The 22,993-nt window shown below is 45.9% G+C and overlaps 1 protein-coding gene across 9 annotated transcripts in view; it reads right to left on the bottom strand.

Annotated features, from left to right (window-relative positions):
- The window catches only part of WDFY3 (WD repeat and FYVE domain containing 3), a 462,687-nt gene that overhangs the window by 242,310 nt on the left and 197,384 nt on the right, over positions 1 to 22,993 (bottom strand). For all 9 annotated transcript variants that reach the window (XM_063919895.1, XM_063919894.1, XM_063919893.1 and 6 more), the window contains 2 exons: positions 2,486 to 2,678; positions 1,541 to 1,727 (listed from right to left, as the gene is read on the bottom strand). In XM_063919895.1, coding sequence (XP_063775965.1) covers positions 1,541 to 1,727; positions 2,486 to 2,678 — 380 coding nt within the window. The remainder of the gene's footprint in view (positions 1 to 1,540; positions 1,728 to 2,485; positions 2,679 to 22,993) is intronic.

Raw genomic sequence — 22,993 nt, 5'->3', positions numbered from 1 at the left:
GCTCCTAACTGTTAATTTACATATTGGAGCTGATTGGCTGGTGCCTTCATCACCTTGCACATATCACTAGTTTATCACTTCCTTATGCCTTCTCCAGGTTAATACATCTGCCCCAGGGGCCTCTTAAATTTTACCTCTAGATCGGTATCTCTGTATATTCATAGTGTAATCTGTATATGCATAGTGTAAATTAGGGTTTTATGTCAGTCGGGATGTAGTCAGGATCCAGGCGTTCAGAAACCAGACGCTCACAATGCTGACGGATGCCCAAGGTGAGTATTAGGGTTAGTTTTAGGATTAGGGTTAAACACTAGAGGGAAGGTTAGGGTTAGGCTGTGTGTGTGTGTGTGGGGGGGGGGGGTGATTAGGGTTAGGCTACAGGAGGGGACGTTTAAAATACTCACCGTGGCCAGTCTGCATTCTGAGCGTCAGGATTCGATACCAACCTATGTCTTATTAACCTTTGGTCTGTTCTATATAATTTAATGTTTGTTTTTTTAAAGCCAATTCAAATCTCCAACAATATATCGCTATGCCCCTACTTCTAGGGAACTTCCCAATCTATTTTATAGTACAGGTAATGGTATTCTAAACAATGCTTACAACAAACTGGCATTAGAAGAAGAGGGATGTGTGACAAAAAAATAAAATGACAGAACTCTAGTACTGTAAGCACAACTAGTAAAGCTCCAGGAATATCACCGCATGTTTTTATCTCTTTATATTTCCATTAGGCAATCACAAAATGCCAAATAAAAACAACATAGTAAATCAAATTTATACCAAAGAAAAAGGTAAGAAAAAAATATTTTACGAATAAAAAGCGTTTACATAATGCAGGTCTGATTTCTAAGCTATTTAATTAAAGTGGACATTTGGTTCTTGAAATGTGATTGCAGATGTTATGTTAAAGCACTGGAAGAACTATTTTTAAGATGGGCAGCAACTGATCCTATAAAAGGATGAGCAACTAATATTTCACAATTGTTGCAAGAATAATTCCTATTTAATTATTTATTTGGTCTATTACTTCATATTTGCTAGAAACATATTCCAATCATCTCCTTAATAAGAAGGCAGATTTAGAGAGATTGTTTAAAGAAAGAAATATGGCCCATTCCTTGAAAAATGTAAAACCTGTGAAAATAGTTTTGTTTTTTTTTCTTTCATATTTCATGACATAGATTTTAATACATTTAAAAGACCCCCCCATGAACTCCAGATCCTTGGAATTTAGTGACGTTAGAAGAATGAGGCTGTAGGAGTAGACAAGGGGGCGATACAGTGTTTATCATTGCAAACGCAGATACCAACTTCCGCCAACAAACGGAGAAGTCATCTCCATGATGCAGCGAGAAGAGAGGTTCTTTTATTAACAATACAGGTAAAACATTGGAGCCATAATGGCTATAAATATTGTCAACAGATAACATTTAATTTAATACATCAAAAAGATAAATTATGAAATGGCAGAAAATGACTCAAGTTACTAACAGTTAGCAATAATATAAGAAGAACAACATATCTGATGTGGCTCTACCTCAGCAGGAGGTCGGAGAGGAAGACGTAACCTTGGCACGTTCTGAAGTCATCCAGCAATGTCTGAGAAACATCACTAGAGTCTTTCAGAAAACAGGAAAGCCCTGCAAACATCTCCACAATCTCCAGCGGGGACAGATCATTGGACTGCTGCATGTTTTGGACACATGTGGCCAGGCATTCTTTTTCTGAAAGAGAACATGTGACATAAACTCAGTAACATGGGGAAAGGGAGGGATAGAATGCAACTATTTAAAATATATCCTTTAGTAAATGCAGTCTGTATTAGTGTTTTCTTCACATAGCGTTATGCAGTGGGTAAGCAGATTTCCTTTGGGGAATGACTCATTCACTCCACCATGGAAAAACAAGCATCAAGACAAAAGAATTGGTGAAATAGGCTAATTTGTGGGCAGATGGAAAAATATCCATAATGTTTAGTTTTATTTTTCCTGTGTCTATTAACAACTAGGAATATAGAAGGGAAACAAGTTGGATGATACAATGACTTTTATCGATCTCTGGTTTTACCTAGCATAATCCATGGAAAACCAGGAGTCCTGTTAAAAACATCCATAAATTAGACATTATATGGTTTGTGGAGTACAGACTCATCAATTACCTGTACTACACTGTTTTCAAATGTTCCTTGCTCATAAAAAGATTCAAAATGATGATGCTACCTACAACTGTGAGATATACAGATGGGTCCATGTTTATCTTGACCTTTAATAGGATTAACTGAGACTGGGCAGTCAGACTTAATCCCCTGATGTATTGTTCTCTGTATTGTATTGCAGGTGAAAACAATAGATGAAGGGTTTATGTTAATAAACCATGTTGTGCCTAGGCGCAGCAAACTAGCCAAGATAACCGTGAACCCATCTGTATTAGGTTATTATGCTAGTCCAAAACTGCAGCCCTTGAGGAACATGAAGGTGCGTACCATGTATATATTTCACCACATTTAAGCTAAGTCCATGTCGAGAAATTGTCATCAACACTTCACCAGCACTTTTTCTCCAGGGGAGATTATAAGGGGGGCACCAGGATGTTATTGCACTGAAGAGGAGTTGGAGGTCATCTTTTTGAGCCAGTTCCTCAGCTGGGGACACATAGTTGCACAACTTCACAAGAATCTGAAATAAATTATTAAAGATATTAGGTAAAGCAGAAGACAACATATACAAATGTATAGAATATGTAGCCTATTTGATAATGAGATCTATATTTTAAACACAAAACAAATACACTTATATTTACAGTGCATCCATTATGAAGAAAATTAGGGAGAGATTTATCAAAGCCTGGAGAGAGAAAGTGGAGAGAGATAAAGTACCAAAACCAATTAGCTGCTATGATGTGCTAGAAAAATGACAGAAGCTGCTTGGTTGGTACTTTATCTCTCTCCAAGCTAAGATAAATCTCCCCCTTAGTAACTATGAAAGAGGTGGTACTGTGCTTTCATGCAAAACTAGAACAATTGCTGAGATTTGCATACAGAACACAGAAGTAATACCTATCCATTTGCCCTTAAAACATACAGTAAGATCAAAGAACTGAAGCCCACCTTTATTTTATTTTTACATTTATTTCACCTTATTTATTATCCTTTATCTTTCTAAGTACATGTCAACCAATCAAACCACTGTACTTGTATAGGCTGAACTTTCAGCACATAACATTTTGGGGCGATCATTAGCGGAAACTATGGTTTGCAAGAATTGCTAGAGACGCTTCACATTGCCTTCATATACAGTACTGAACTGAGCTTCAGCAAATAGCCTGTTAAAACCAATCCGGTTTAGATGCTATTGGAACACTCAAACATTCTAAAACATAGCTGTGGTTTGTGAAAGTCTACCTGCAGCTGTTAAAAAAAATAGTGTAGATATCATGATTCACAGCTTCTTCAGAGTATGTTAACATCACAAATCAGAACGTTGTCATTATGTGCCCACAACAGAGCAAAACAATAGCACCATCATAATTAGTGTCCTTTTTTTGTAGAAGCCTCATACAAAGACAATGATTTAGTAGAAGTAAGATTCCATTTTATAGAGAAAATAGATAACGCGGAGGCACACAGATATAACACAGACACAGAGTTTAATGAAGAGGACGTTCTAAACACTGGGACTGAAAATTCTCATTTAGAACTGGGAATCATCATTGAGGCAGATGGCTTATCAAATATTCTATTAAGAAATTGCAGTGGGGATATTAAACAGATCGATAACTGCCGACGCCAGATGGAAATGACTATTGCAAAGGCAGCAGTATACATAATGATTTCGGATGCACATCTAGTTTAAAAGTTTACTCTCACACACCCTAGACTTTAGTATTCCTATTGGGCATCACAGACGGCATAATGGTTAGCACGGGTGTAGTATGGTTTGCCGGCAGTCTGGGTCCCGGCGACCAGCATACCGGCGCCGGAATCCTGACCGCCGGCATACCGACAGCTGGCAGAGCGCAAATGAGCCCCTTGCGGGCTTGCTGCGCTCGCTGTGGGCACGGTGGCGCGATACGCTATTTTCCCTCCAGGGGGGTAGTGGACCACCAAGAGGGAGAAAAGATGTCGATATACCGGTGGTCGGGATTCCGGCGCCGGTATGCTGGTCGCCGGGACCTCGACCGCCGGCAACCTGAAGACCACCCGTTAGCATTACTGCCTCACAGCACTGAGGTCATGGGTTTGATTCCCATCATGGCCCTAACTGTGTGGAATTTGTATATACTTGCGTGGGTTTCCTCCAGGTACTCCGATTTCCTCCCACAATCCAAAAATATACTGGTAGGATAACTGGCTCCCATCAAAAATTAACCCTAGCGTGAATGTGTCTGTGCGTACATGTGGTAGGGAATATAGATTCGCTATATAAATAACCTCCAGTAATAATAATAACAATAAATATTTGAAAGTGCTGTATAATTACTGTAAATCGGCTTATTGGTCATACAATGCAATGCAAATATTCATTGTCATTCAACCTATCTATAAACCCAGTTAGCAAATAATCTCTCATATGTTCACATCCAGTGATGCAAGTAGAAAAAATGTCTTACGGGTACTATGTGCGTGCGCCGAAGGTGCGCGCGCAAAAAAAAATGGGTGGCCAAATGCCACATGGGGTGTGGGCAATGAAAATGGGGGCGTGATACACATATGGGGGGAGGGGCAGATACACGTATGACCCCAATAGTGCCAGATACACGTTGCCCCACAGCGCCAGATATACATTGCCCCATAGTGACAGATATACATTGCCCCACAGTGCCAGATACACATTGCCTCACTGTGCCAGATAAACAAATGCCCCCATAGTGCCAGATACACAAATGTCCCCAGAGTGCCAGATACACATTGCCTCACAGTGCCAGATACACATTGCCCCACAGTGCCAGATACACAAATGCCCCCCAGAGTGCCAGATATACATTGCCTCACAGTGTCAGATACACATTGCCCCACAGTGCCAGATACACAAATGCCCCCACTGTGTCAGATATACATTGCCCCCCAGTGCCAGATACAGAAATGCCCCACAGTGCCAGATATGCTCCCAGTGGCAGGTATACATGCCCCCCCAGTGCCAGATATGCTCCCAGTGCCAGGTATACATACCCCCCCCCCCCCCAGTGCCAGATATCCCCCAGTGCCAGGTATACATGCCTCCCAAGTGCCAGGTATACATGCCCCCTCCCCCGTGCCAGATATCCCCCAGTGCCAGGTATACATGCCCCCCCAGTGCCAGATATCCCACAGTGCCAGGTATACATGCCCCCCCCCCCCAGTGCCAGATATCCCCCAGTGCCAGGTATACATGCCTCCCCCCCCCGTGCTCACCACTGCCGCAGCTCTGATTGGCTCACGGATCGGCGCTGAATTAACTGAGACACCTGCCGGAGACTGAGGGGAAGGAGAGGCGCAGGCTGCGCTCTCCTTCCCTCACATCAGCGGCGGTGCGGCGGGGAGCAGCAGAGGGAGGGGGGGAAAAGGAGCGGTGGCCCATCAGTGAGGGTATGGCGTACCCACGGCTAAATTCTTAAGGGTACGCCATACCCACCCGTACCCGCACACTTGCACCACTGTTCACATCTAAAATGTTTGCTATATTTACCACCTTTAAATGTTTGTTATCATTTTCTGCCTGATAAACCCTGGTAACTGTTGCTATGGTTTGCAGACCCTGGAAACAATTGTTTCAAATATCCAAGATTAACCATCAAGTCCAGCAAGCTGGGAAAACAATTATGCATATCGAAAATATTTCAATGCTAAAAATGGTTTGAATGAATATGCCATAAACTATGCCCATGGCACTGAGTAAGGACAAGGCGTTCCCACTGCACAGCATAAAAGTGCACTGTGATATATATATATATACACATATACACATATTTTATATATATATATATATATATATATATATATATATATACATATACACACACACATACTATATATATATATATATATCTCAAAACAATACTCTCCCTCTGTTCTAAAAAGTGTAGTATACTTAATGCAAATTATTGCACTGGATGTAGGAATGGCGGCCTTATTCTTCTAAATTCCCTGTTAGAAGGAATTGAAAATAAGAATTTACTTACCGATAATTCTATTTCTCATAGTCCGTAGTGGATGCTGGGAACTCCGAAAGGACCATGGGGAATAGCGGCTCTGCAGGAGACTGGGCACAAAAGTAAAAAGCTTTAGGACTACCTGGTGTGCACTGGCTCCTCCCCCTATGACCCTCCTCCAAGCCTCAGTTAGGATACTGTGCCCGGACGAGCGTACACAATAAGGAAGGATTTTGAATCCCGGGTAAGACTCATACCAGCCACACCAATCACACCGTACAACTTGTGATCTGAACCCAGTTAACAGCATGATAACAGAAGGAGCCTCCGAAAAGATGGCTCACAATAACAATAACCCGATTTTTGTAACAATAACTATGTACAAGTAATGCAGACAATCCGCACTTGGGATGGGCGCCCACCATCCACTACGGACTATGAGAAATAGAATTATCGGTAAGTAAATTCTTATTTTCTCTAACGTCCTAGTGGATGCTGGGGACTCCGAAAGGACCATGGGGATTATACCAAAGCTCCCAAACGGGCGGGAGAGTGCGGATGACTCTGCAGCACCGAATGAGAGAACTCCAGGTCCTCCTCAGCCAGGGTATCAAATTTGTAGAATTTAGCAAACGTGTTTGCCCCTGACCAAGTAGCTGCTCGGCAAAGTTGTAAAGCCGAGACCCCTCGGTCAGCCGCCCAAGATGAGCCCACTTTCCGTGTGGAATGGGCTTTTACAGATTTTGGCTGTGGCAGGCCTGCCACAGAATGTGCAAGCTGAATTGTACTACAAATCCAACGAGCAATCGTCTGCTTAGAAGCAGGAGCACCCAGCTTGTTGGGTGCATACAGGATAAACAGCGAATCAGATTTTCTGACTCCAGCCGTCCTGGAAACATATATTTTCAGGGCCCTGACTACGTCCAGCAACTTGGAATCCTCCAAGTCCCTAGTAGCCGCAGGCACCACAATAGGCTGGTTTAAGTGAAAAGCTGAAACCACCTTAGGGAGAAATTGAGGACGAGTCCTCAAATCTGCCCTGTCCGTATGAAAAATTAGGTAAGGGCTTTTATAGGATAAAGCCGCCAATTCTGAGACACGCCTGGCTGAAGCCAGGGCTAACAGCATTACCACTTTCCATGTGAGATATTTTAAGTCCACAGTGGTGAGTGGTTCAAACCAATGTGATTTTAGGAATCCCAAAACATTGAGATACCAAGGTGCCACTGGAGGCACAAAAGGAGGCTGTATATGCAGTACTCCCTTGACAAACGTCTGAACTTCAGGAACAGAAGCCAGTTCTTTTTGGAAGAATATTGACAGGGCCGAAATTTGAACCTTAATGGACCCTAATTTGAGGCCCAGACAGTCCTGTTTGCAGGAAATGCAGGAAACGACCCAGTTGAAATTCCTCTGTAGGGGCCTTCCTGGCCTCGCACCACGCAACATATTTGCGCCAAATACGGTGATAATGTTGTACGGTTACATCCTTCCTGGCTTTGATCAGGGTAGGGATGACTTCATCCGGAATGCCTTTTTCCTTAAGGATCCGGCGTTCAACCGCCATGCCGTCAAACGCAGCCGCGGTAAGTCTTGGAATAGACATGGTCCCTGCTGGAGCAGGTCCTTTCTTAGAGGTAGAGGCCACGGGTCTTCCGTGAGCATCTCTTGAATTTGCGGGTACCAAGTCCTACTTGGCCAATCCGGAGCCACGAGTATAGTCTTTACTCCTCTCCTTCTTATGATTCTCAGTACTTTTGGTATGAGAGGAAGAGGAGGGAACACATACACTGACTGGTACACCCACGGTGTTACCAGAGCGTCCACAGCTATTGCCTGAGGGTCCCTTGACCTTGCGCAATATCTGTCCAGTTTTTTTTTGTTGAGGCGGGACCCCATCATGTCCACCTTTGGTTTTTCCCAACGGTTCACAATCATGTGGAAGACTTCTGGGTGAAGTCCCCACTCCCCCGGGTGAAGATCGTGTCTGCTGAGGAAGTCTGCTTCCCAGTTGTCCACTCCCGGAATGAACACTGCTGACAGTGCTATCACATGATTCTCCGCCCAGCGAAGAATCCTTGCCACTTCCATCATTGCCCTCCTGCTTCTTGTGCCGCCCTGTCTGTTTACGTGGGCGACTGCCGTGATGTTGTCCGACTGGATCAACACCGGCTGACCCTGAAGCAGAGGCCTTGCCTGACTTAGGGCATTGTAAATGGCCCTTAGTTCCAGGATATTTATGTGAAGTGACGTTTCCATGCTTGACCACAAGCCCTGGAAATTTCTTCCCTGTGTGACTGCTCCCCAGCCTCTCAGGCTGGCATCCGTGGTCACCAGGACCCAATCTTGAATGCCGAATCTGCGGCCCTCTAGGAGATGAGCACTCTGTAACCACCACAGGAGAGACACCCTTGTCCTTGGAGACAGGGTTATCCGCTGATGCATTTGAAGATGCGATCCAGACCATTTGTCCAGCAGATCCCACTGAAAAGTTCTTGCGTGGAATCTGCCGAATGGAATCGCTTCGTAAGAAGCCACCATCTTTCCCAGGACCCTTGTGCATTGATGTACTGACACTTGGCCTGGTCTTAGGAGGTTCCTGACTGGGTCGGATAACTCCTTGGCCTTCTCCTCCGGGAGAAACGCCTTTTTCTGTACTGTGTCCAGAATCATCCCTAGGAACAGCAGACGTGTCGTCGGAATCAGCTGCGATTTTGGAATATTTAGAATCCATCCGTGCTGTCGTAGTACTACTTGAGATAGTGCTACTCCGACCTCTTACTGTTCTCTGGACCTTCCCCTTATCAGGAGATCGTCCAAGTAAGGGATAATTAAGACGCCTTTTCTTCGAAGAGGAATCATCATTTCGGCCATTACCTTGGTAAAGACCCGGGGTGCGTGGACAATCCAAACGGCAGCGTCTGAAACTGATAGTGACAGTTCTGTACCACAAACCTGAGGTACCCTTGGTGAGAAGGGCAAATTGGGACATGGAGGTAAGCATCCTTGATGTCCAGAGACACCATATAGTCCCCTTCTTCCAGGTTCGCTATCACTGCTCTGAGTGACTCCATCTTGAACTTGAACCTTTTTATGTAAGTGTTCAAGGATTTCAGATTTAAAATGGGTCTCACCGAGCCGTCCGGCTTCGGTACCACAAACAGCGTGGAATAATACCCCTTTCCCTGTTGTAGGAGGGGTACTTTGATTATCACCTGCTGGGAATACAGCTTGTGAATGGCTTCCAATACCGCCTCCCTGTCGGGGGGAGACGTTGGTAAAGCAGACTTCAGGAACCGGCGAGGGGGAGACGTCTCTAATTCCAATTTGTACCCCTGAGATACTACCTGCAGGATCCAGGGGTCCACTTGCGAGTGAGCCCACTGCGCGCTGAAATTCTTGAGACGGGCCCCCACCGTGCCTGAGTCCGCTTGTAAGGCCCCAGCGTCATGCTGAGGACTTGGCAGAAGCGGGGGAGGGCTTCTGTTCGTGGGAAGAGACTGTCTGCTGCAGTCTTTTTCCCCTTCCTCTGCCCCGGGGCAGATATGAGTGGCCTTTTGCCCGCTTGCCCTTATGGGGACGAAAGGACTGAGCCTGAAAAGACGGTATCTTTTTCTGCTGCGAGGTGACTTGGGGTAAAAAGGTGGATTTTCCAGCCGTTGCCGTGGCCACCAGGTCCGATAGACCGACCCCAAATAACTCCTCCCCTTTATACGGCAATACTTCCATATGCCGTTTGGAATCCGCATCCCCTGACCACTGTCGCGTCCATAATCCTCTTCTGGCAGAAATGGACATAGCACTTACTCTTGATGCCAGAGTGCAAATATCCCTCTGTGCATCTCGCATATATAGAAATGCATCCTTTAAATGCTCTATAGTCAATAATATATTGTCCCTGTCCAGGGTATCAATATTTTCAGTCAGGGAATCCGACCAAGCTACCCCAGCACTGCACATCCAGGCTGAGGCGATTGCTGGTCGCAGTATAATACCAGTATGTGTGTATATACTTTTAAGGATATTTTCCAGCTTCCTATCAGCTGGTTCCTTGAGGGCGGCCGTATCAGGGGACGGTAACGCCACTTGTTTTGATAAGCGTGTGAGCGCCTTATCTACGCTAGGGGGTGTTTCCCAACGCGCCCTAACCTCTGGCGGGAAAGGGTATAATGCCAATAACTTTTTAGAAATTAGCAGTTTTTTTATCGGGGGAAACCCACGCTTCATCACACACCTCATTTAATTCATCTGATTCGGGAAAAACTACGGGTAGTTTTTTCACACCCCACATAATACCCTTTTTTGTGGTACTTGTAGTATCAGAAATGTTCAAAACCTCCTTCATTGCCGTGATCATGTAACGTGTGGCCCTACTGGAAAATACGTTTGTTTCCTCACCGTCGACACTGGAGTCAGTGTCCGTGTCTGTGTCTGTATCGACCTGAGGTAACAGGCGCTTTAGAGCCCCTGACGGTGTTTGAGACGCCTGTACAGGTATTAACTGATTTGCCGGCTGTCTCATGTCGTCAACAGTCTTTTGTAAAGTGCTGACACTATCACGTAATTCTTTCCATAAGACCATCCAGTCAGGTGTTGACTCCCTAGGGGGTGACATCACTAACACAGGCAATTGCTCCGCCTCCACACCATTTTCCTCCTCATACATGTCGACACAACGTACCGACACACAGCACACACACAGGGAATGCTCTGATAGAGGACAGGACCCCACTAGCCCTTTGGGGAGACAGAGGGAGAGTTTGCCAGCACACACCAGAGCGCTATATATATACAGGGATAACCTTATATAAGTGTTTTTCCCTAATATAGCTGCTGTATATATTTATATGCCAATTTAGTGCCCCCCCTCTCTTGTTTTACCCTGTTTCTGTAGTGCAGGACTGCAGGGGAGAGTCAGGGAGCCTTCCTCCAACGGAGCTGTGAGGAAAAAATGGCGCCAGTGTGCTGAGGAGATAGGCTCCGCCCCTTTTTCGGCGGCCTTTCTCCCACTTTTTTATGTAAAAATAGGCAGGGGTTAAATACATCCATATAGCCCAGGAGCTATATTTGATGTATTTTTTGCCAAAAAAGGTGTTTTTATTTAAACTTTTACTCTAAGCAGCTCAGGAGAGCCACCTAGATTGCACCCTTCTCGTTCGGGCACAAAATCTTAACTGAGGCTTGGAGGAGGGTCATAGGGGGAGGAGCCAGTGCACACCAGGTAGTCCTAAAGCTTTTTACTTTTGTGCCCAGTCTCCTGCGGAGCCGCTATTCCCCATGGTCCTTTCGGAGTCCCCAGCATCCACTAGGACGTTAGAGAAAATAAGAATATATAACACAACAGAAGAATTGGTGCCCACAATACGTATCAATACTTAATAATGTAATCAAACCCTTTTAAAAAAACTTTACTCCTAAAACATAATGGTGACATGTTCCATCTAAAAGCTTTTATTATTGTAAAAACATACAATCAATATTTGTACATAGAAAAAGTGGTAACTCGCTTCACCCTTTTTACAGATCAATGACCACAGTAGAAATTTACAGGTGATATTCTGTAATATCCACTTTTTCTTTAACATGAGCTTCATAAGAAGACAACCCGACGTGTTTCGTCTCTTCTCCAAGACTTCATCAGGGGTGGATCTCAACTAAATGGTAAGTATGAATAATATATAAAACCACAATCTCAACGGCTCATTCGTGAATGCTTGATGACAAGACCCTATAGGTCCCTAGGACTTCAAATTGGCCACTCAGTCAAGCCTTGTAGTGAGACAATTTGCACATGGAAAATCAGATGCTCAGGTTCAGAGACAAATCACTTAGTGGGCGAACCCTCAAAAGATCTGCAAAGGTGGCATGGGGAGAAGGATTCCGTGGGGGGAAAAAAAATGTAGTTCAGCATCTGTGTAATCTGTGTAGATTACACAGATGCTGAACTACATTTTTTTTTTCCCACGGAATCCTTCTCCCCATGCCATGAATAACAATACTTCATACATTTGGATACTTTCAGTCTATTAGTTAGAGCTACAGACAGTTCACAGGATAGGGAAACTTTAATTGAGGGCATGTTGTGTGTAGTTACAGATTACATGTATATTATCTATACACATATCTGAATAAACTGGTCCAGCAAAGCAGTAACTTAACCCTTACCACCCTTAACCGCTCCGGGTCAGTACTGTAGAGGAAATCGGGTATGCCTCAGTTGACCTGCCGCTGTATGTATTTTAAAAAACTTCAGTGATTACGAATACTGTACTGCAAGCAGCAAAAAAAATAACCTTATGACCCAATAAATTAGTCCATTACTAAACGGTACCTTAGCCTTATAGCAAATCCAGTTAAAGGGCATAAACAGACCTGGGCAAACCTGGTTATGATCCAATTTCCCTATTTTTGTATTTTGCAGTAATAATACCTGTCACCCTCACAACTCTTAAACTATCCTAATATCTTCTCACCATCCATCGGTTCACCCCTCTTCTTATTACGTAAGCTTCTCATGGCAGTGTCCACCCTCCTCTTGTTAGAACTATACTGGATTACAGGGCTCCTTATCCCCTAGTCCCAGTCAGTGACTATGGTACTGTATGCCTGCCTTTCTTTGAATACAGCCTCATTGATCATTAAAAATAAAAAATTATGTTGCCAAGGAGAAAAATTAAATCAACCGGCTGCATTTGCTCATTTTACTAAATAAGGCTCACATTGGCAATTACCCAAAGCATCAAGTATCCTCTGATTATTTTCTAAATACCTGAAATGTCCATATTTTAGAACAAGGACTGGATTACGCTCGCTGCAATTTTGTATGTTGGATGTAGAATCACTATTTTCATTCTCTGAACTTTATTACAAAAAGAAGAGAATTTAAAGTACTGTAGGTAAGAAAAATGACCATGCTCAGCTAGCCAGGGGACTGGAGAACCTAGACAGCGCTGTATGTTAATTATTTAGTATCCGCACTACACTGCCTCTGGAAATGATATGAACCTGTCCAAAATTATGCCTAAGATGATAAATGATATATCACAGTCTAATATTTAGATTTTAAATATTCACAAGCTATGACCACGATTCTACACTGAAAGTTCAAGAGAAGATTGAAAATAATTCCCCAAAAGGGACATGTATGTCTATTTTGAATGTGGTAGATCAGATATATAACTTTGTTTTGAGGTCAATTGTTGCATAAGATTCTACAAAAAAATAAAAATAAAATGCATTTGCAGTAAAAAGTTGGATTTTCTAGCTAGTACATTAGTAATCGGTGCTCTCACATGTATGTTCACCTTAATAAGGATAATACAGTAAATAAACAGCTATTTAAATGGGATAGCCAGCTTCCTAAAGAAACGGTTATCGACAATAATGCATTATTGCCACTTGGATTGTTTCTTCCACAGAACCTGGTTTCCATTATAGCACGTATTCCAGTTAAACTATTGTGTTTAAATTGTGCAGAAATAAGTCTGTACTAGTGATAAACCCCTCCACAGTGCATAGCTAATATGGAACAACTGTTAAGATGTTTCCCCATCTAGTCTTTGTTTCCACACTAGTCTATACTTTGTTTTCCATTGAGAGGGGTTAAATTTAGAAAACAATAGACTTAAAATAGAAATGTAATACCTACCGGTAATTCCTTTTCTCCTAGTCCGTAGTGGATACTGGGGTCTTGTACTTTAGTACCATGGGGTATAGATCGGGTCCACTGGAGCCTGGCACTTTAAAAACCTTTAGTGTGTGTATGCGTGTGCTGGCTCTTCCCCTCTATGCCCCTCCTACCAGACTCAGTTTAGGAAAACTGTGCCCAAGGAGAAGGTCATAATATGAGAGAAGAAACTTTACAACAGCGGTGAGGCAACAAACAACCATAAACGAAAGGAGGGCGCTAACCAGAACAGAGGATAGCAACACCAACCTAACCAGGATAGCACAGCTATCGCAACAACATAATGGGACCGCAACGCCGGTCCAACCCAATACTTACACAGGTAAGCAGGAACGAAGCACTGAGGCGGGCACCCAGTATCCATTACGGACTAGGAGAAAAGGAATTACCGGTAGATATTAAATTCCTATTTTCTCTTACGTCCTAGTGGATACTGGGGTCTTGTACTTTAGTACATGGGGACGTCCCAAAGCTCCCAAACGGGTGGGAGAGTGCTAAGACCCCTGCAAAACCGCCTGACCAAACTGTAGGTCATCCTTGGACAAGGTATCGATCCTACAGAATTTAACAAACGTGTTCGAATCAGACCAAGTTGCAGTTCGGCACAAATGAAGGGCTGAAACACCACGGGCAGCCGCCCAGGAAGACCCCACCAACCTCTTCGAGCAGGCCTGAATAGAGTTCGGCAACGGCAGCGCCGCCGAAGTATAGGCCTGTTGAATGGTCAACCTGAGCCAACGAGCAATAGACTGCTTAGAAGCTGGCCGACCAATCTTGGAGGCATCATAAAGGACAAACAGCGAGCCAGACTTCCGATGATGGGCCGTCCTTTTGACATAAATCTTGAGAGCCCTGACCACATCCAACGGAAGAGTCAGACACTGGAACCACAATAGGTTGATTCACATGAAAGGCTGACACCACTTTCGGCAGAAACGGAGGACGGGTCCTCAGTTCTACCCTGTCTTCAAGAAAAATCAAATACGGGCTCTTACAGGATAAGGCCCCTAATTCAGAAACATGCCTGGCAGAAGCTAATGCCAATAACATCACCGTCTTCCAGGCAAGAAATTTAAACTCCACCCTACGTAAGGGTTCAAACTAATCTGACTGGAGGAAGTACAGAACCACATTGAGGTCCCACAGAGCTGTGGGAGGTACAAAGGGAGGTTGCATATGGAGAACACCTTTAAGGAAAATCTGTACTTGGCAAGTTGTTTCTGGAATAAAATAGAGAGCGCCGAAATCTTGACTTTGATGGAACCTAAACATAGGTCCATATCCACTCCCGCTTTCAGGAAAAATAGAAAGCGACCAATTCTAAATTCCACGGGAGAAACCTTTTACTTTCACACCAGGAAACATACTTTTTCCAGATACGATGATAATGTCTTGACGTAACCATCTTTTGGCCTGGACCATGGTGGAAATAACGCGGGAGGGAAGACCTTTCTTGCTAGAATTTTCCTCTCAACTTCCAAGCCGTCAAACGTAGCCACTGTAAGTCTGGATAGATGAACGGACCTTGTTGAAGAAGATCATCTTGGAGCGGCAGAGGCCAGGGATCCTCCAGAGACATTTCCAGGAGGTCCGAGTACCACGCCCGTCGATGCCAACCAGGGGTAATTAGAATTGCCTGAATGCTTTCCCTTCTTAGCCTTTTTAGCACCCTTGGGATTAGCGGTAGAAGAGGAAACAGGTACATAAACTGGTACATCCGTGGTGTCGTCAGCGCATCCACAGCTACAGCCTGCGAATCCCTCGTTCTGTAACAGTAACGGTATAGCTTCTTGTTGAGTCGAGAAGCCATCAGATCGATCTGTGGACAGCCATATTGGTGAATTAACTGCTGAAACACCTGGGGATGTAGGCCCTATTACCCCGGATGGAGGTCGTGCGTGCTGAGGAAGTCCGTTTCCCAGTTGTCCACTCCTGCAATGAATATGGCTGAGATGGACCTTGCGTTGGCCTCTGCCCAGAGAAGAATTTTTGAGACTTCTCGCATCGCTGCTCTGCTCCTTGTTCCCCCTTGTCGGTTTATGTATGATACCACCGTGGCATTGTCCGACTGAACCTGGATCGCCTGATCCTTCAGGAGATGAGAAGCCTGCAGAAGAGCATTGTAAATTGCCCTGAGTTCCAGGATGTTTATCGGCAGAGTAGCTTCCTGTCTCAACCATATCCCCTGGAACTAGGCCCCTTGGGTCACAGCCCCCCAACCTCGGAGGCTGGCATCTGTCATCTCCTGCCTTCTACTAGGTGAGGAACTTGTAGCCACCATAATAGAGAAATCCGGGCTCTCGGAGATAAGGTCACTTCCTGATGCATGTGAAGGTGAGACCCCGACCATTTGTCCAGCAGATCCAGCGGAAAAGGTCGGGTATGAAATCTGGCAAATTGGACTGCCTCGTAAGCAGCCACCATCTTGCCCAGTACTCGGATGCAAAGATGTATGGATACCCTGCGACGACTGAGCACCGTGTGAACCATAGCCTAATAGTCAAGGCCATTTCCATCGGGAGAAACACCTTCTGAGACACTGTATCCAGTATCATTCCCAGGAACTGAAGACGCTGGGTTGGTTCAAGGTGAGATTTCTGAAAATTTAGGATCCACCCATGATCCATAAGTAGGCGACTCGTCAGATGCTGTGCAACAGACTCTCTCTGGACACAGCCTTTATCAGGAGATCGTCCAAGTATGGGAATATGTTTATTCCCATCATGCGCAGTTGCAGCATCATTTCCGCCATGACCTTGTTGAAGACCCTCGGAACTGTGTATAATCCTGTAGGCCTGAAACTGGAAATGGTCTTCCAATATGGCGAACCTGAGGTAAGCCTGATGTGGGGGCCACATGGGAATGTGCAGGTAAGCATTCTTGATGTCCAGAGACACCAGAAACTCCCCCTCCTCCCGAGCGGACACCACCACTCACAGGGACTTCATCTTGAATTTGAACACCCGCAGATACGGGTTTAGTGACTTCAGGTTCAAGATGGGCACCAAACCGTCTGGCTTGGGAACGACAAAAAGACTGGAGTAAAAACCCCTGTTGCGTAACGGAGGGGGTACTGGAGCCACCACCCCAGTTTGCAAAAGTTTTTAAAAAGCCTCTTGCAAGGTATCTTTTGCTGCGGGTAAAGCTGGCAAGCCAGACCTGAAAAATCTGTGAGGAAGAAGCATTTGAAATTCCAGCCGGTGTCCTTGGGAAATGAGGTCCCACATCCAAAGATCCCGGCAGGACTCTGCCCACACGTGAGCAAAGTGTTGAAGGCGAGCACCTACCTGAAAATCGCCTTGTCACTGGTGGGGCCAACCGTCACGTGAAAAGCTTTGCGGCAGGGGATTCGGTGGTCTGGTCCAGGGAGAAAGCAGGTGCAGGTTTACGGGACTTACCACGAGATCCTCTGGAAGTGGTGGAGGCCCCCTTGGTCCCTGCCTCTGAACCTTGCCACACGAAAAGACTGCAAGGAGGGTCCTATGCAAGGACATCTAGCAGGCAGCGCAGCCAACAGCAGATAGGTAGACTTACCCCCCGTTGTTGTGGAGATCCATTTATTTAATTTGTCTCCAAACAAAGTATCACCTGTAAAGGGAAGATTTTCCACACCGTTCTTGGAATCAGCGTCCATTAGCCACGGACGCAACCACAGAGCTCTGCGCGCTGGAACAGCCATAGCCGTAGCGCGGCCATTAATCTTACACAACTCTTAAATAGCCTCACTTATAAAATTTGCAGCATCCTGTATATGTTGCAGAAGAGTAACTACCTCATCGCGGGGCAGTGTCCAAACCGTCGATAACGTGATCAGACCACCTGACTACCGCCCTGGAAATACAAACAATTGTAGGGCGTTAAGCAGCGCCTGCCACCATATAGACTGCCTGGAGCATCGTCTCAATCTTACGGTCAGCTGGCTCTTTTAGGAATATAGCCCCTGGCACCGACAGTACCAAATTCTTAGAGAGTCTGGACACAGACGTATCGACTGACAGGTGGATTTCCCATACCTTCCTGTCCTCATCGGAGAAGGGAAAAGTAGTTAAAAACCTTTGAGGAAAATAAGAATTTACTTACCGATAATTCTATTTCTCGTAGTCCGTAGTGGATGCTGGGGACTCCGTCAGGACCATGGGGAATAGCGGCTCCGCAGGAGACAGGGCACAAAAATAAAGCTTTAGGATCAGGTGGTGTGTACTGGCTCCTCCCCCTATGACCCTCCTCCAAGCCTCAGTTAGGATACTGTGCCCGGACGAGCGTACACAATAAGGAAGGATATTGAACCCCGGGTAAGACTCATACCAGCCACACCAATCACACCGTATAACTTGTGATCTGAACCCAGTTAACAGTATGACAAACGTAGGAGCCTCTGAACAGACGGCTCACAACAAATAACAACCCGATTTTTTTGTAACAATAACTATGTACAAGTATTGCAGACAATCCGCACTTGGGATGGGCGCCCAGCATCCACTACGGACTACGAGAAATAGAATTATCGGTAAGTAAATTCTTATTTTCTCTAACGTCCTAAGTGGATGCTGGGGACTCCGTCAGGACCATGGGGATTATACCAAAGCTCCCAAACGGGCGGGAGAGTGCGGATGACTCTGCAGCACCGAATGAGAGAACTCAAGGTCCTCCTCAGCCAGGGTATCAAATTTGTAGAATTTTGCAAACGTATTTGCCCCTGACCAAGTAGCAGCTCGGCAGAGTTGTAATGCCGAGACTCCCCGGGCAGCCGCCCAGGATGAGCCCACTTTCCTTGTGGAATGGGCCTTGACAGATTTAGGTTGTGGCAAGCCTGCCACAGAATGTGCAAGTTGAATTGTGCTACAAATCCAACGAGCAATCGTCTGCTTAGAAGCAGGAGCACCCATCTTGTTGGGTGCATACAATATAAGCAGTGAGTCAGACTTTCTGACTCCCGCCGTTCTTGAAATATATATTTTCAATGCCCGGACCACGTCCAACAACTTGGAATCCTCCAACTCGTTAGTAGCCGCAGGCACCACAATAGGCTGGTTCAGGTGAAACGCTGACACCACCTTAGGCAGAAAATGAGGACGCGTCCGCAGTTCTGCCCTGTCCGTATGGAAAATCAGATATGGGCTCTTATATGATAAAGCCGCCAATTCTGATACTCTCCTGGCTGAAGCCAGGGCCAGTAGCATGGTTACTTTCCATGTGAGATAATTCAGCTCCACCGATTTGAGCGGCTCAAACCAATGGGATTTGAGAAAATCCAAGACTACATTAAGATCCCACGGTGCCACTGGGGGCACAACCGGGGGCTGTATATGTAGTACTCCTTTTACAAAAGTCTGGACTTCAGGAACTGAAGACAATTCTTTCTGGAAGAAAATCGACAGGGCCGAAATTTGAACCTTAATGGACCCCAATTTGAGGCCCATAGACAATCCTGTTTGCAGGAAATGTAGGAATCGACCCAGTTGAAATTCCTCCGTGGGGGCCTTCCTGGCCTCACACCACGCAACATATTTTCTCCAAATGCGGTGATAATGTTGTGCAGTCACCTCCTTCCTGGCTTTTACCAGTGTAGGAATGACCTCTTCCGGAATGCCTTTTTCCTTTAGAATTCGGCGTTCAACCGCCATGCCGTCAAACGCAGCCGCGGTAAGTCTTGGAATAGACACGGTCCCTGCTGAAGCAGGTCCCGTCTTAGAGGTAGAGGCCACGGATCCTCTGTGAGCATCTCTTGAAGTTCCGGGTACCAAGTTCTTCTTGGCCAATCCGGAGCCACTAGTATCGTTCTTACTCCCTTCTGCCGTATAATTCTCAGTACTTTTGGTATGAGAGGCAGAGGAGGGAACACATACACTGACTGGAACACCCACGGTGTTACCAGAGCGTCCACAGCTATTGCCTGAGGATCTCTTGACCTGACCTGTCCAGTTTTTTGTTGAGGCGGGACGCCATCATATCCACCATTGGTTTTTCCCAATGGTTCACAATCATGTGGAAGACTTCTGGATGAAGTCCCCACTCTCCCGGGTGTAGATCGTGTCTGCTGAGGAAGTCTGCTTCCCAGTTATCCACTCCCGGAATGAATACTGCTGACAGTGCTATCACATGATCTTCCGCCCAGCGAAGAATCCTTGCAGCTTCTGCCATTGCTGTCCTGCTTCTTGTGCCGCCCTGTCTGTTTACGTGGGCGACTGCCGTGATGTTGTCCGACTGGATCAACACCGGCTGACCCTGAAGCAGGGGTTTTGCCAGACTTAGAGCATTGTAAATCGCTCTTAGCTCCAGTATATTTATGTGAAGAGACATCTCCAGGCTTGACCATACTCCCTGGAAGTTTCTTCCTTGTGTGACCGCTCCCCAGCCTCTCAGACTGGCATCCGTGGTCACCAGGACCCAGTCCTGTATGCCGAATCTGCGGCCCTCTAACAGATGAGCACTCTGCAACCACCACAGAAGAGACACCCTTGTCCGTGGCGATAAGGTTATCCGCTGATGCATCTGCAGATGCGATCCGGACCATTTGTCCAGCAGATCCCACTGAAAAATTAGTGCGTGGAATCTGCCGAATGGAATCGCTTCGTAAGAAGCCACCATCTTTCCCAGGACTCTTGTGCATTGATGTACAGACACTGTCCCTGGTTTTAGGAGGTTCCTGACAAGTTCGGATAACTCCCTGGCTTTCTCCTCCGGAAGAAACACCTTTTTCTGAACCGTGTCCAGAATCATTCCCAGGAACAGCAGACGTGTTGTCGGGGTCAACTGAGATTTTGGAAAATTCAGAATCCACCCGTGTTGTTGCAGCACTACTTGGGTTAGTGCTACTCCGTCCTCCAGCTGTTCTCTGGACCTTGCCCTTATCAGTAGATCGTCCAAGTAAGGGATAATTAATACGCCTCTTCTTCGCAGAAGAATCATCATTTCGGCCATTACCTTGGTAAAGACCCGAGGTGCCGTGGACAATCCAAACGGCAGCGTCTGAAACTGATAATGACAGTTTTGCACCACGAACCTGAGGTACCCTTGATGTGAAGGGCAAATTGGGACATGCAGGTAAGCATCCTTTATGTCCAGGGACACCATAAAGTCCCCTTCTTCCAGATTCGCTATCACTGCTCTGAGTGACTCCATCTTGAACTTGAATTTTTGTATGTACAGGTTCAAAGATTTCAGATTTAGAATAGGTCTTACCGAGCCGTCCGGCTTCGGTACCACAAATAGCGTGGAGTAATACCCCTTTCCCTGTTGTAGGAGGGGTACCTTGACTATCACCTGCTGAGCAAACAGCTTGTGAATGGCTTCCAATACCGTCTCCCTGTCTGAGGGAGACGTTGGCAAAGCAGACTTTAGGAACCGGCGAGGGGGAGACTTCTCGAATTCCAACCTGTAACCCTGAGATACTACCTGCAGAATCCAGGGGTCCACCTGTGAGCAAGCCCACTGTGCGCTGAAATTCTTGAGTCGACCCCCCACCGTTCCTGAGTCCGCTTGTAAGGCCCCAGCGTCATGCTGAGGGCTTTGCAGAACCCTGGGAGGGCTTCTGTTCCTGGGCAGGGGCTGCTTGCTGCCCTCTCTTACCCCTTCCTCTGCCCCTAGGCAGATATGACTGTCCTTTTGTCCGCTTGTTCTTATAGGACCGAAAGGACTGCGGCTGAAAAGACGGTGTCTTTTTCTGTTGGGAGGGGGTCTGAGGTAAAAAGGTGGATTTTCCGGCAGTTGCCGTGGCCACCAGATCCGATAGACCGACGCCAAATAATTCCTCCCCTTTATACGGCAATACTTCCATATGTCGTTTGGAATCCGCATCACCTGACCACTGTCGCGTCCATAAACTCCTTCTGGCAGATATGGACATCGCATTTACTCTCGATGCCAGAGTGCAAATATCTCTCTGCGCATCTCGCATATAAAGGAAAGCATCCTTTAATTGCTCTATAGTCAATAAAATACTGTCCCTATCCAGGGTATCAATATTTTCAGTCAGGGAATCCAACCAGACGACCCCAGCACTGCACATCCAGGCTGAGGCGATGGCCGGTCGCAGTATAACACCAGTATGTGTGTATATACTTTTTAGGGTAGTTTCCAGTCTCCTATCTGCTGGATCCTTGAGGGCGGCCGTATCCGGAGACGGTAACGCCACTTGTTTTGATAAGCGTGTGAGCGCCTTATCCACCCTAGAGGGTGTTTCCCAGCGCGCCCTAACCTCTGGCGGGAAAGGGTATAATGCTAATAACTTTTTTGAAATTAGCATTTTTCTATCTGGGTTAAACCACGCTTCATCACATACATCATTTAATTCCTCTGATTCAGGAAAAACTACAGGTAGTTTTTTCACCCCCCACATAATACCCCTTTTTGTGGTACTTGCAGCATCAGAGATATGCAAAGCCTCCTTCATTGCCGTGATCATATAACGTGTGGCCCTACTTGAAAATACGTTTGTTTCATCACCGTCGACACTAGATTCAGTGTCTGTGTCTGAGTCTGTGTCGACCGACTGAGGTAAAGGGCGCTTTACAGCCCCTGACGGTGTCTGAGATGCCTGGGCAGGTACTAACTGGTTTGCCGGCCGTCTCATGTCGTCAACTGATTTTTGTAATGTGCTGACATTATCACGTAATTCCATAAACAAAGCCATCCATTCCGGTGTCGACTCCCTGGGGGGTGACATCCATTATCGGCAATTGCTCTGCCTCCACGCCAACATCGTCCTCATACATGTCGACACACACGTACCGACACACAGCAGACACACAGGGAATGCTCTTATCGAAGACAGGACCCCACTAGCCCTTTGGGGAGACAGAGGGAGAGTTTGCCAGCACACACCCAAGCGTTATAATATATATGGGAACAACCTTATATAAGTGTTGTTCCTTATAGCAGCTTAAATATATCCAGTATATCGCCAAAAAAAAATGCCCCCCCTCTCTGTTTTACCCTGTTTCTGTAGTGCAGTGCAGGGGAGAGTCCTGGGAGCCTTCCTCACAGCGGAGCGGAGCAGGAAAATGGCGCTGTGTGCTGAGGAGAATAAGCCCCGCCCCCTATTTCGGCGGGCTTTCCTCCCGTGGATTTAGATAAGTGGCATGGGTTAAATACATACATATAGCCTTAATGGCTATATGTGATGTATTCTTTTGCCTTAAGGTAATAAAATATTGCTGCCCAGGGCGCCCCCAGCAG

Source organism: Pseudophryne corroboree, chromosome 1, assembly GCF_028390025.1.
Source record: "Pseudophryne corroboree isolate aPseCor3 chromosome 1, aPseCor3.hap2, whole genome shotgun sequence".
Lineage (NCBI taxonomy): Eukaryota > Metazoa > Chordata > Amphibia > Anura > Myobatrachidae > Pseudophryne > Pseudophryne corroboree.
Note: the sequence above shows the minus strand (reverse complement) of the source record. Positions and strands in the feature narration are given on the sequence as shown.